The sequence below is a fragment of the Drosophila grimshawi genome, unplaced genomic scaffold (assembly GCF_018153295.1).
Source record: "Drosophila grimshawi isolate 15287-2541.00 unplaced genomic scaffold, ASM1815329v1 contig_311, whole genome shotgun sequence".
Classification (NCBI taxonomy): domain Eukaryota; kingdom Metazoa; phylum Arthropoda; class Insecta; order Diptera; family Drosophilidae; genus Drosophila; species Drosophila grimshawi.
This window is the reverse complement of record NW_025063098.1, coordinates 2,967,859-2,982,376: the sequence shown is the minus strand read 5'-3', so window position 1 is coordinate 2,982,376 and position 14,518 is coordinate 2,967,859. Positions and strand designations below refer to the sequence as shown.

Here is a 14,518-nt window from a genome sequence, read left to right as displayed (position 1 = left end):
AGCTAGATAATAATGACAAACGCGTTATTTGCTAAAACTTTAATATTATTAAATTGACCTATTTATGCTTATAAATATGTCCATTAATTTGTATATAAATTAAAGTTGGTACAAAGTACTAAACATTTTGCTAGGTTATTTTTATTGATATCCAATCAAATATATTAACTAAAATAAGACATGGTTAATCCGTTTTAAATATTGATTATTGTATTAATTCCGAAACCCATTCCAGTCCCATTGTAGGGCACTATTACTATTACCATTGTAGGACACTATTACTATTATAGCTTTACTTAAAGAGCTGTGTATAGATAAAATATGTTTCATTTGAGACTTTCAATTGATGAGCACTGATTGACTCTTTATCACTTTTGCAGCATTTGGAACCATTTGGTGGAAATCACAAAAAATGGTCACACTACTGTGATAATCACTACGCATTATATCGACGAGTGTGCCCAGGCGCATATGGTAAGTTCACATAGAATACATATAGTTAAGTTGTGGGAAGGGTGATGGGAGTGACGATGTGGAATGTGGGATGTGGCAAACAGGCAAGTGTCAATGGCTTTTTGGCGCCCACGCATTGTTTGTACACTTGATTTATAGTCGGTGCTTGCACGTCTATTTGTAATATGTGGCGTATGAGCAATATTATGCGCTTCAGCTGGCTCCGGCTGGCAAAGGTGAAAGCTCAGACGTAAGTCTCCTAGCAACTCTCTCCCACATCGCTTATCAGCTCAAGCTCAAGCACAAGTGTGCGCTGTCAACACGCGGCGCTAAGTGCTTCCTTCTGGTGGGGCATGTTTGGATGGTGAGGATGCTGTGCGGTAGGTTGGGGTGGGGTTAAGACGGCATGTGGGGTCTTTTCGCTTGGCAAATTTGTATCCTTCGCGAGCTGCAACAAATCTGTGTCATCTTTCGAAAAAGTACAATATCACTGGGCCGTTGTCCCACTGTTGACCCATGGCCATGGCACGATTTACGAGGCATTTCCGAGCGAGACACATTGCAAAATTTACTTCAGATTTATTTATGTTGCCAATGCGACGCACGATAATCAGCCAGCGAGCGAGAAAGAGATGCAGACAGTGCGTATATGTGTGTGTGTGTGTGTGTGTATACGTTAGTCATTTGCTGGCCTCTGCCAATGCGAGTGGCAGACAATGAACCATGCCAGCGACTGACATTGCCAGTAAAAATATGGAAAACAAAAAAATCCTGAAAAATACAGAAATAACGCGTGACAAAGCGCACAATGCAAACGCCCGTCACAATGGACACTTAGATAGACAGATCCATATATAGATAGACCAACAGATACCCATGCGACACGCACAGGATATGAACACTCAGATACTCACAGACACACACTTACACCAAACACGCACATATAAGACAAACAAGCAAATCCTCACATGCTTATGCTGGTCAGGTCCGAGTGGAAGCTAAGCTAAAGCCGAGTCTGCAACATATATCAGTGGCAAGTCCCAAAGATTGATGCAAAAGAAACGACCATAAAGAGTTGGCAGAGGTTGGAGAGTAGTGAAAACAAGCAAACAAATCGACACGTATGTATATTCTTTATGCTAGGCATATGAAATCAAATGATTGATGGCCCTGCGATTTATAATATTGCAAAACTCGGATTTATTTAGGTTCTGATCAACACTTAAATGCGGCTCAGCAATTTGGGGCCTGATGTGATTTTTGTTTACATTTTGTGGCGTTTTAAGTGACTCTGCGATTAGATACTTGGTGTGCTTAAATCTGCTGTACTTACAGTGGTTCAAGTTAAAAGGAAATCACTTGAAAAATACATAACATAATAGGTCGTCCGTTATAAGCTAAACTAGACACCAACAATTGTAAACAGTTTTAGTCTTATATTTCGTGATACTGTAGGTAACATCTTTAGTGCTTTCTCCAGATGAAAACCAACAGCAGTTATATTTTTACCAATATAATAGCTTAAATTTGATATCACTCAAGCCCCAAGCAACCTCATTAAATTTTAATGAACGTCGAAAAAAGTAGGTTTTTTTTTGTATATGTCAAACATTATTATAAGGAAAATATGTTCAGAAATTGAATTTAAATCAATTCCCAGCGAATGCTATTAAATTATGTAAAGCAGCTTACTTGGTATATCTGTATTTCAAAGTGCTGTTTCAAAGTGTGCTCTTGAGCTCGTTAGCCAACTGCTTAACGGCACTTGCCACACACGCGACAATCGACACACTCATGCAACAGCTGTTATACGGTTGTTGTCAGAGCGACGACACCCACACTCTGTGTGAATCATTCCAGTAAAGAGTTATGGCCAATAAACAAAATCATTGTGCGATTTGGCTTACCACAAAACGTGCTGGTAACCTGAAACGCACCATAGCGTCCACAAAAAAAAACATGGGTCTAAACCGTAGATTTAGGGTGCGGTTAATCAAACCGCAATGCGTCGTCCATTGAAATGCGTCTTTAATGCCAATTGTTCTACTGAGCTTTGGATCATAAAAAAATTCCAAAAAGTAACAGCGCTAACAGCCTATGCTGGTAACAAACTTTTGACCAGTCTTTTGTCTGTCTGGCAACTTTGGTGACAGTGTTTAATTGCTCATATTGAACACGTGTCGTCTCCTACAACAACAACAACAACAACAACAACAAAAACAACAACAACAGCAGCAACCGCACCAAGATTTACAACAATAACAAAGATTCGGTTTAGATTGTGCACGCTTGAGTTGACTACTCGTATTATGGTCGGCAGCAAATTGCTTTTTCAGCTTTGTCACTTTTTCGTGCCACGTTTTTGTTTTGCCGCAGGTTGCGCAATACCCAGCGCACAGGCCAAGCTCGAAGGAGTCGTCCTGCAGCAGCACAGAATTTCGCCAATTCTGCACGTCACTTGGACTTCAGTTGTCGTGCGACTTTTCCAACTGTCCAGCAGACTTGCTCATTTTTTATATGTTTTTTTTGGTTTTTTTTTGTTGTTTTTTTGGCTTTTTGTGTGTGAGTGTTTGTGTTTTTCTTTGTCTATTGTTGAGTCAACAGAATTGCGTGGTGGCAGCAGAAGAGCAAATGCATAGACACTAAAGCACTTGTGTGAGTATTTGTATAGTTCACACACATTCAGGCACACCTATATTTAACTAGTCTGAGTTGGTGCTCGTGTTGATTGAATGGGAAATTTCCATTGACATCTAACAACAGGCACTTGGTTTGTTCCGGCCCGTTCTTTTGGCCATTTCACTTGATCTGCAGGCGCCAAGTTGGCATTTACAATTTATTATTATTGCACGTCAAACGTTTTACAAGCTGAAAATTCATTTTTGCTGCAAATTTATGTGCAATGTAAACAACTAAATTGATGAGAAATAATAAACGGCGATTTGTAAACCGTCTAGCACAATCATAAAATAATCGCTAAATTTTTCTATTAAAGAGGAGCACTATAAGTAATTTTCCATATATTTCTGAGCTTGTCAAAAATTATTGGACTATTTGGAGTGAGTTCTTGAAACACTTTATTCAATATATAAATATAAATATTAAACTGGAATATTTCGCATGGATCTACGCAATCTTTAGACAAAATCTTTGCACGAATATTCACAAGCAATTTGGATTTAACAGATATAAAGGGTGTATCAATGTAGAGGTCATATGAGTATCAGTTGAGTGTCGCAAAAGAATATCGGCAGAAAATTGAGATCTTTGGGATTCTGTTTTTACAGTCGTTCGGGAAATATAGATTTAAAAAAAAACGTAAAACGTGCGTATCGTAATATGAAATATTAATAATTTTTTTTATTGATTTTTATATTGATTGGTTGCTTTACTTGCAAAAGTCGCCTATTATATATAATAAAAAACAGCCACGGCAATGTCGCATAAAATTGTCAATCAATGTAACCGCAATTCTCACAGAACCCACAAAAAAATGAGGCCCACGCAGATACATACACACACACACACGTACACACACACACACACACACACGCGCACACACACACACGTACACACACACACACATACGCACAAGCAAGCCGTTTGACTGGATTCGCTTTATTTTTTGTTCGTCATATCAGCAATTATTAAACTGTTCGTTTGCACTTTCCGTGCTGATTTCGAAATATAAAGTCTTATTTTGATTGCTCGAATTACTTTTTTTCTTATTAAAAGGCAACATGCGGAAAATTACGCGACAATAAAGGAGATGCAGCACAGAAGAGACAGCATACTATCAGGGACACTAGGCAATCACAAAAAAAAAAAAAATAATAAATAAAATAAAATGTAAAAGTTAGAAACAGAAACTGAAGCAGCAACTGAGCAATCTAAGAGTGTTGCAATCGCTGCAGAAAATGCCAAGAGTGCAAGACGGGGTGAGGGATGGGTGAAAATGGTCGCAACAATATATCCATCAAATAACGTTACGCTCCCTGATTTCATTTATTAGAGCATAAAGTGCTACATGTACAACTGACTAATGCAAATGGAACCCCCGGCTCCCAATCCTCCATTTAGAACCGTGGCCACAGTTCTTTCTTTTTGTTTTCGCCAACCATTTCCCATGAGCCAAGCCAACGTTGACATTAAATTTAGGGAGCAATGTCTGTCAAAAAAGCTACAGAGAAAAAAAAAAGAGAAAAGGAAGAGGACAGAACCAAATGAAACGCCATACTGTCAGTGCAACACAGTTAGAGCTTTAGTTGCAAGCTGGCTGGGCAGGGATGGGTGCCACATTGTATCCAAGCAATATTGACACAAATTTCAGGCGTTGATGGTCTGTCATAATATGGTGCCAGCCTTTGATGTGGGTCGTACTATTTTTCAGTATGTATGTAAACGTCTTCCATATCCAATGACCCTGCTAACAGCCATAATGGATATGGAGGTGTACCATATAAAGACGGAGAAAGAGAGAGAGAGAGAGTGTGTGTGAAAGAGATTGATATATACACTAAGGACAAAAGAAATTATGAAATAATATGGCACGATTTCCAGCTAACAGTAAGTGAAATTGGGGGAAGTCAAGAACTTGAAGTTGCTTAAAATGTGAGAGAAATCTATTTTCTAATTTTCGTTATTTTGGTTGAAGCAGCAATCTTGAGCATTTAAAATGGCTTTACTTAGTTTTTATATATTCTATTACATTGTAAACTACATAACTTCCGTGGTGAAAATATATAACGAATATTTTTAGCTTCCAGAAAAGCTTTAAGTTCATTTTCTGGTTATGCAAATAAGAGCAACCCTTCACTGAAATATCTGTAAAATTCAAACATCGCTCCAGGTTCCGCCCATCCGCCTCGTCGTATATCATTTTTCAATTTCCTTTTGCATGCTTGCAAGAAATTCAAGAGAGAAAGATTTGGATTATTTTACGGAATATTTACTACACTTGCAGATTTTATTGCCATGCAACCTCAATTTAATTCCGACTAACTAGTTGCGTATGAAATTAAACAGACCAGACCAGCAACATGATTTTTCTAATTTGATGCGAGACATTTCACATGCAAAGTTTATGACTAGTTTGCTTAGCATAAGATGGAGCATAATTCAAAATGTGCAGCAAGTGTGCTTGTAGCTTAAAGTATCATGCTTCCCCCACAAATACCCTCATCGCCTCAGAAACCAACTATAATGTCTTTAAGGAAATGAAATTTAAAGAGAATTGCATTTGAAATTATAGCTTAAGCTTAATGCTTATCACATTCTCGACCATTAGAGTGCAATTGGCTGTTTAAGGAAGTTTGTGCCTTTCTCTGTGCTGCCTGGAATTCAATTAGGAAGTTAATTGGTCGTTCCATATACGTATTACCAAAAACAACAGCCAATGGACAAGCTGGAGGAAACAACCGATTTCCGGCAGACCGAAGACTGAATCAAATCAAGCAGCAAAACTTTTCTAACTAGCAAAAGTCTGTGTGCATGGATTGGTTCATGTGGCTGTGGCATATTTAGCATAGAATTTCCATGTGCAGACGCAGAAGCTACTCATGTGCATGCCTAATGAAGCCATCCAGAGCGTTGGAATTGATGAGGCAGCAGTTGGCTTTGAAGATGTTAGCCAAGTTCTGGGATGGGCGGTAAAGTTTAGCAGACAGCTGGAGTGGCTGGACCAATGTCCACAAGTTGCTTTCTACTGCGATGCTCTGTATGCCTGGTCATGTGCGGCAGAGAAATCAATTAACTTAATTTCCGCACGTTGCGACAAAGCGGCATTGGGATTAGCAGTGAGCGTGTCGGCGTGGGAGAGAGTGGGCGTGTCCAACGCAGGACAGTCAATAAAAGTTTTGAACGACAACAACAGGATGTGCATAATTCTGTCATTGTACAAAGACTTAGAAACTTTGGCACATAACAAGCAAAGAATTGACAATGCGCAACTGAGAAGGGGCATGGGTGAGGGGGGCAAGGTGAGGGGTGCCGGGAAACACAAGTACACAAAGTTGTTCGATGTCAAAGTCAAAAGTTTAATTGACTTGGCGACACTTTTGCCTCAAATCCAAATTCGAATCAATTTACTTGACAAAGTGCTGTCCTTCCTTACAGATTGGTCTGCTGCGTGGCGGCAAAATGCTGGCCGAGGAGTCGCCCACTTATCTGCGGCAACAGTACAACGCCGAATCACTGGAGGATGTTTTCCTTAAGCTATCCGTGATACAGAACATGGGCAAGCGACGACGCTCCTCAATTGCACAGGAGATTGTGGAGCAGGTCACCGTGCCAGCCATTTCGAATCCAGCGCTGGACATGTCCGATGAGCAGCATGCCGCCGAAATCTCTGGAGAGTTCGGTGATAATATATCCATGTCATCGGCGGCGCGTGATCCCATCAGCAGTACGGCGCCCGCTGCACCACCCTTGCCACCGGCGGAGGATATGCCCACATCCATTTGGTACAAACTGCATGTGATGCAATCGCATCATTTGCACGCGCTCATCTGGAAAAACTTTCTCTGGATGATGCGCAACGTGGGGTAAGCAACGGACTAACTAACTAGCTGGGTAACCAGAACCATCAACTGACTAACTAACTATCTGCTGCTTGCTCCTCTAGGATAATGCTGTTCATAGTGGGCCTGCCAGTGCTGCAGATATTGCTGTTCTGCTATGCGATTGGTCATGATCCCACTGGCCTCAAATTGGCTGTGGCGAATCACGAGATGTCCGAGGAAATGATTATGCAACAACTCTGTCCCGTGCGCTCCGGATGCAATCAGACTATGCTCAGTTGCCGTTATCTCGATATGCTTGTGAAGAACAAGAGCATGGTCCTGGTGAGTACATGCAATGCAAATTACATTTTGCCCGGGTCGGGTGAACAGGAGTGATGGGTGGTGTTTCAATTGTGCAATGAGAAATTGCTGCTGGCTACTACAATAACCACTCATGTTACTTATACAATTGTTGTTGTTTTTGTTGATTTTGTTGTTGTTGCTGTGACTGTTGCTGTTTCTGTTGTTGGTTATTGAAGTACGTTGAGACGACGGTTCGACCCTGCCGGCCATTCGTGTAATTTATTTCAATTTGTGTGGACAGCAAAGCTGGTCAGCTACAGTGTGCATGCTCTTCCATCTACTACACACAACGCCTGGCAATCTCAGACCCACCTCCCCCTTACCACACTCCTAAATCAACTGACGGAGTCCCTGAGCACCGTGCGAGTCCCTCCTCCTTGGAGTTAGCACCGTCTTGGCTGTTGTTGTTGTTATTGTTGTTGTTGCTGTTATTGCCTTTGGTGTTGGCGCACACAAATTACAGCTGCTTATCTTTGGCAACAACAGTTCGGCAGCAGGGCACTTGGGCAGCTGGGCAGTTGCTGACCGGTCGAGATCATCAATAAAGTTACTTGCTGTGGGCAAAAATAGTAGTTGAAAGCCAGCCCCAGTGCAGTGGAAATGCCCTTCATGGCAATTTATTGCAAATTACGCTTCAAAAACAATGCCGCTATTCTTAACTAATTTGGGCACGAGCGCTATCGGATCCTTCAAGGCATCCAAGTTACAAAATTGTCATTCACAAGAAACATCTGTTGAGTATTTTTTTAGTTGGAAAAATGATTTTTTTTATAATATTTAATTATAGTTTATTTCTTGAGATTTTTTAATATTTAGCAAGTAATGAAACCATGTCCATAAATTGCCATTGTTTTTGTTTATATATTTAAAATATCTGTATTTCATCTAAAGTCAAAATTTGATGACTTTTTTAAAGCTCTGAATGCTAAATTACAGGCTACAAGAAAGGAGCATTTGAGTAGGAGTGTATTTTTTTGGGTAAAGCAAAATCCACGATCGGCACTACTAATTTAGTTTTACCTCCGACAACGATCATAAAATGATGGATACATACCAGCAAATTTAAAAAATTAAAGCGAACTTCAACTGTATACATTTAAAAAAAGATTTGGGCATGACCTGCTTTAAAAGTTGCTACAAATGTTGCCTCTTTTAAAAACAATACAATAATAATAACAATAACAAGGCTGCCACGCCATATCAACAACAATGCATACGGCTCAACTGCCAATTTGCGAAGCTGACCCCGAAGCCAAAACTTTTGCTTTGGCAGAAATATTGAAAAACCGCTTGGTCAAACGCCGAAGCCCCTTATCATTCCGAATTTGCGTAAATTTTAGCAAAGATAAGAAATAAAAATAATATAAAATACAGAAAAATACTTGGCTTGTGTATCCTTGCAACGCATCTGCTGCTCTTGTTTTTGTTGTTTCCACTCACTGTGTCTCCCACACCTTGCTAAGCAGGGGCCAAAGTTAATTTTGCCCAATGAACAGCATATCAAGCAGACATCAGTACGTGGCCAGCAGCAACAACAATAACCAGAAACGATAACAACAACATTTCCAACGGAATATCCTGCACTCCACAATTTGTACCCTAAAGGCGGCTTTCGCATTTGCTGAAATTTGAATTTTTCACCGCTTTTTTCGTTGCCCGTTGGCTGCTTCAGCCTTCTTGCGTATTGACAGCAATTCAATAATTCGCTTGCTATCAGCCAGATGCCAAAAACAAGTAGCTACAGCAGCTCCTATATGCCCCAGCTTCAAGGGCAAAAAACACAAAAACATTTTTTTAAGTCTTGTGTTCCTTGTGGTTTGTCGCCTTAGATCAAAGGCATTCAGCTTTTGGGCTCCCTTATCTAAGTGCTATAAAAATCGGTCTTTATTTTTGGCAACCTTTTAACCGCAACCCGTAGGCTGAATTCTGGCCCAGTCAAAGCCAATGGCAACAACTTCTGCCCCTTGGGCACTTTTGGTTTTTAATTTATGCCCAAAACGGGTTTTTGTGCGCTACTCAATCCTTGTTGTTGTGACTTTTAATTAAAAGTTCATTAGGCGTGACAACGCTGCTCATTAGGCGACTTTTGCTGCTTAGTAGATTGGTAGGGGTAGCTGCGTGTGGGGTTTTGGGGGTTTGGTAAATGCAGTGCGTTTATTGTTGCACTTGATTAGCGACAAGCTTTAACTTTAGGTAAAAACCTTTTTGTTGCGGTTACTTTTATGGGGAAGAAATTTTGCGGTTAGAAGTGAAACCGAAAATTGCGCAGCTATGAAAGAAAGTTTCACCTGCTCTGGTCTTAAGCTCATTTGCGTAGAGCTGCAACCTGCTCTGGTCTATGGATATACAGTTTCTGCTTCTCCGCATCGGCAATCTTATTTACCGTCCAAGCTAACTTTATTTGCGCATAGTTTGTGACTGAAGTTTGTCATAAACAATTTTGAACTTAAGGTTCAGCTAAAGCATAAAAGTTGTCAAGATAGGTAAATTGTTTGACTCTTACTGCGCCAGCTGTTGGAAGCAGGAAATGCGATTAGGTTGATTCTACATTAATTGTTATACAATTTAGGTTTTTAGTTTTTTTCTATGTAACTCCCAATTGCACTTTCTCCAATTGTTGGTGGTATTCTACAATTTAATTCTTAAATTTGTACTATTTTAAAGAGGATTATCCAAAAGAACCCTAATTGTCAATAAATTTGTTTATATGTTCAAAAATAGAGCTCAGTGAAATGCTTAACAAAACTTATACAATTAAGTAGGGCAATCGACAATCGATAGTTTTACAACGCTAATAAAATGAGCAGCTGGCGCTATAAATTTATTAAAACTATGTAAGCCATGTTTTAAGCCGACAAATTCGATTAACCATTAAATCGAATGGAGCTTATCGACGTGTCGAGCTCTCCAACCACATTCATGTTTGTAGCATGTGTGTATGAGAGTGCGTGTTTGTAAATGACTTCATTTGTCTAAACATTAATGCGGCAATTGCGTAAATTTCACGCCTGTTGTTTTAGAGACCCTTTTGGTTTAAATACACACACACACACACACACACACACACACACACACGCATACGCAGAAATACACACAGAAGTTTTGTAACCACAAAATTGCTCAAGCTTAGCCCAAATACAAATGCCAATACATGTGGCAGCAGTTATCGTTGTTGTTCTTCTTATTGTTGTCTGTGGGTTATTGTATGTACATAAGTGGCTGACAAAACTTTAGGCAAAGTTCTGGCCCAAAAAGTTGTTGGAACCAACTTAATCAATGTATGAGCACTTATACGGACTGGCTTAGGCCCAAGGATATGCGGGCAACAAATTTCTGTTTCCACTCTCCGCTCTGAGCTTACACTTCATTATTTATTTTGCGTATTACACAGAAGCTGTAAAAAAAAATTGAACAAAAAAATTCAGCGCAATGAAAATGTAAAAGATAACAAAAACATATTGTTGTTGACAACAACAATACGAGAACAGGAATAACGTAACAATAACGTTGACTGGCAAAAAGCAAGAGGCGCAACGCACAAAAGTAGGCAACGCATATTGTATTGCTGGGTTGCCTTGAGGATCTTTCTCTAGTGTTGTTGTTATTCCTGTCGTTGTTTACAGAATTTATCGCTTGACGCAAAGTACGCACATTAATTACTCGGAGTTACTTTTATTGTGCTGCTACAACATGCAACAGACAATGCGACAGGAAATGAAGCGAGATACAATAACTGTAGCAGCAGCAGTAACAGTTACAGTCAAAGTAACTGTACCAGTTACACACAGTACTCCATATACAACATATAACATATAACAAGAAAGAAACCGCCGCTAAGCCTTAGACCCAGTTCCCTGACATGCGTGACTCAATAATTTAGCGCCGTTGGCTCTTTTAATTGCACAACAACAAACAAGAATAAAAGGCGCCTAGTCATGCTGCCGCTTCACACTCACCCACATAAGTATATTTACCAGTCGTTCTGTGCTGCCTTCGGCTGGGCAGGTGCATTGACTTTTTAAGCTAATTGAATGGGCAATTGATTGACTGCTAGCATTTGCCGCTTTACTGACTTGATTCACCCATCTGTCTCTCTCTTTCGCTATCTCTATCTCATTCATAGAAATATGTGAACGATGATGAAGACGCCTACGAGGAGGTGCGGCGGGGTCGCGCCTGGGCCGCTCTTGTCCTACAGTCGAATTACACCAGTTCCCTGGTCGAGCGCGTCGAAGAGGGCCGATACGCAGAAGATGCCACCGTGGAGGCATCTGATTTGGGCGTGCGCATGGACTGGTCAAGTAAGTATTTTAATTGAGTTTTTATTTGAAATTCAATAAATTCAGAATATTTCTTTGAAATTATTGGACAGCATTCATTGTGCAAGTTTTTTTAGACAAGTTTTAGCTTTCAAATTGAAATAGCTATCGATTTATAAAATTAATTTGATCTGTCAACAATTTTTAGGGCCGGCAAACAGACACAATATTAATGATATTTTATTGGTCTGGCAAGCAAAAAGTTTTGCTATTATAAAAAGTATATTAATTTAAAATTTTGTTTTACACAACTGCTTCCACAGATCAACAGATATCGACTCTGCTGTATCGTGACTTACAGTACACATTCTTCAACTTTGTGGAGGCCATTTTAATCGATTGCAACCTGAATCCAAAGCTGGGACGCGTCCCCGTCGAGTGGAAACAGCCTATTTATGGCTATAGGGACCCGAATTTCACTGACTTCGCGGCGCCCGGCGTTATACTGACCATCATCTTCTTCTTGTCGGTGGCGATCACATCTGGCGCGATGCTGATTGAGCGCAACGAAGGCATGTTGGAGCGTTGTCTGGTTGCTGGAATAACGGGACCGGAGATATTGCTCTCACAGGTGGTCACACAGTTCACGGTGATGCTGAGTCAGACAACGTTTGTGCTGATTGTGAGCTTCTACTTTTTCGAACTAACATTGGTCGGAGACCTGTGGCTAGTGGTGGCTCTGTGCATTCTGAATGGACTCTGCGGCATGACATTCGGCTTTGTCATCTCATGTGCCGTGGATACGGAACGAACGGCCACATATGTGGCAATGGGATCCTTCTTGCCCATGGTGATGCTGTGCGGCATCATTTGGCCCATTGAGGGCATGTATCCGCTGCTGCAGATTGTCACCGCCTTCCTGCCGCTGACCAAGCCTACAGAATCGCTGCGCTCGATACTGCAACGCGGCTGGGGCATGGATAATCCCTCAGTGTACAATGGATTTATTTCAATATCATTGTGGGTGGCCGTGTTTCTCATAATCACCATTCTGATGATCAAGTTCAAGAAGGGCTAAACTAGTTGGCTCCCTAGTTGTAAAAGCTATGATTTTACTAGGTCGTAAGGGTAGCTGTTAGAGTCCGTTAAGTCTTCTTAGCGAGTGAATGTCTCTTGTACAATGTGTTAGTCACCCTAATTACTATATATGTTATAAATGTACACTTAAGGTTCCGGATGTCACATGTTCATGGAAATGTTGTGCCTTTTATTCTTAAGATTTCATATCACTTTTCGCCAATCAGCTGTCATCAAACAATTAACATTTGACAATTATATATGCTCATGCTCACTCACGTCTTACACTGGTCGATATAAACATTAGTACGTATTGTGAAAGTTAATATCAAGGTTAATCTTATTAAATTAGTGCTCTGCATTTTATTATCACTTTTAGATACGGATTATGTAATAAAATGTGAACACAGTAAATCTGAGATGTTCAAAATAGATACAAATATCATTATGGTTCTAAAATTTCCTGGATAATTTCCCATTTAAGGTGACTACGTAAGTATGTTGTCGATAAGCTTTAAACGGTTTTCTTTCCTGGTCATATTGACAGAATTTGTAATCATTAAGAGTGAACTTTAAAATGCAGTTGGCAATGCTTTTCATTATAAGTCAAATTGAGGCACTTTGTGACCTTTTTCAATCAGTCCTTGATTTGGCCAATATTTATTTACAGAGAACAGCTGCAATCAAACGTTCTCCCCCTGACATACTCAACTGTCAGTCAGCTCGGATGCTGGTCACATTTGCGACCCGCTCCCCTTCGGAAGGTGGTTCTTAAACATGCGCATTATTTGTAGGTGCATCGCCTCCAACTGTGTGTTGTGGGATGGGGCGGGGCATCTGAGCTTGTCAGCAAGCTCGTTTTCGACACATTTCACATTTTGCGGCAAAATCAATTAAACCGGAAATGCATGTAGCCAAGAATAGAAGTGGGACAGCGTGGCCGTGCACCACGTGCAGCATCCGCTTAGCACAAGAAATCAACTTAACAAGCGGACAAAGTGCCAGGATGGCAAAAGGATAGGGAATTCATCCTTTGTTTCTGTTGCTGCACTGATCGAATGTATGGTGCCAGGCCATAGAAAAACCAGCGAACACACCCTGACTGCAGGGCGTTTTGTATGCATATGTAGGTCAGCTCACATGGGCTGGACTTGGCAGACCATAGCTGGAACTTGTAACTTGCTCCACATGTCGTCCGTTTCCGTGACCCGGACAACGACTAGAGCCACGACTGTGCTTGCCACAGCATTGATGTGCACTATCCATCTCCATCTTCATCTCCATATCTATGCGTCCTTATCACCCCATCACTCAGCCTCCAACCTCCAACCATATTCCATCAACTCAATGAGTTGCCGTCGCAAATCAGTCAGGCAATGCGAAGGCGACTCCTCGTCCTGGTTGACCGCTGGCCCTCGATTGGACTCTTAGATGTGTGTATTTACAATTAGATATCCGTCAGATATCGATAACGGAAGCAATTGCTATTATTTTTCACATTTTGTTTGTGTGTGTGTGTGTGTTTGTATTTGGGCGCCATCATTGATTACTTGAGTGCAGCCGTCAGCTACACTCGAGCACACAAATTGGAAAATTCAGCGTTGCTGCTGGTGAAACTCATTTTCGATTTCATGTTCGTGCTGGCAGCGGAAGGAGGTACGCACTTCTTTCCACATAATTGAAAGTTCAAACTTTTCGACTTGCCGCTGAATTAATTTTTCAACTTCATAATTTCACGTGCCCCGTGAAGCCTTAATAACAGCCATACAGACAACCAGACAGCCAACCAGTCATCCAGCTAGCCAGGACCGGGCAAGGCATGGCAGGGCAGGGCGGAAGGCCACCATCACTCAGCCAGCCAGTCAG

At 40.8% G+C, this 14,518-nt stretch overlaps 1 protein-coding gene across 1 annotated transcript in view; it reads left to right on the top strand.

The window, feature by feature from the left end:
* Positions 1-13,055, top strand: part of LOC6563317 (ABC transporter G family member 20) — a 47,785-nt gene extending 34,730 nt beyond the window's left edge. Inside the window, exons 5-9 of the mRNA XM_032737080.2 lie at positions 381-474; positions 6,568-6,995; positions 7,076-7,295; positions 11,440-11,617; positions 11,899-13,055. Coding sequence (XP_032592971.1) covers positions 381-474; positions 6,568-6,995; positions 7,076-7,295; positions 11,440-11,617; positions 11,899-12,653 — 1,675 coding nt within the window. The 3' untranslated portion in view covers positions 12,654-13,055. The remainder of the gene's footprint in view (positions 1-380; positions 475-6,567; positions 6,996-7,075; positions 7,296-11,439; positions 11,618-11,898) is intronic.
* Positions 13,056-14,518: the final 1,463 nt, after the last annotated feature.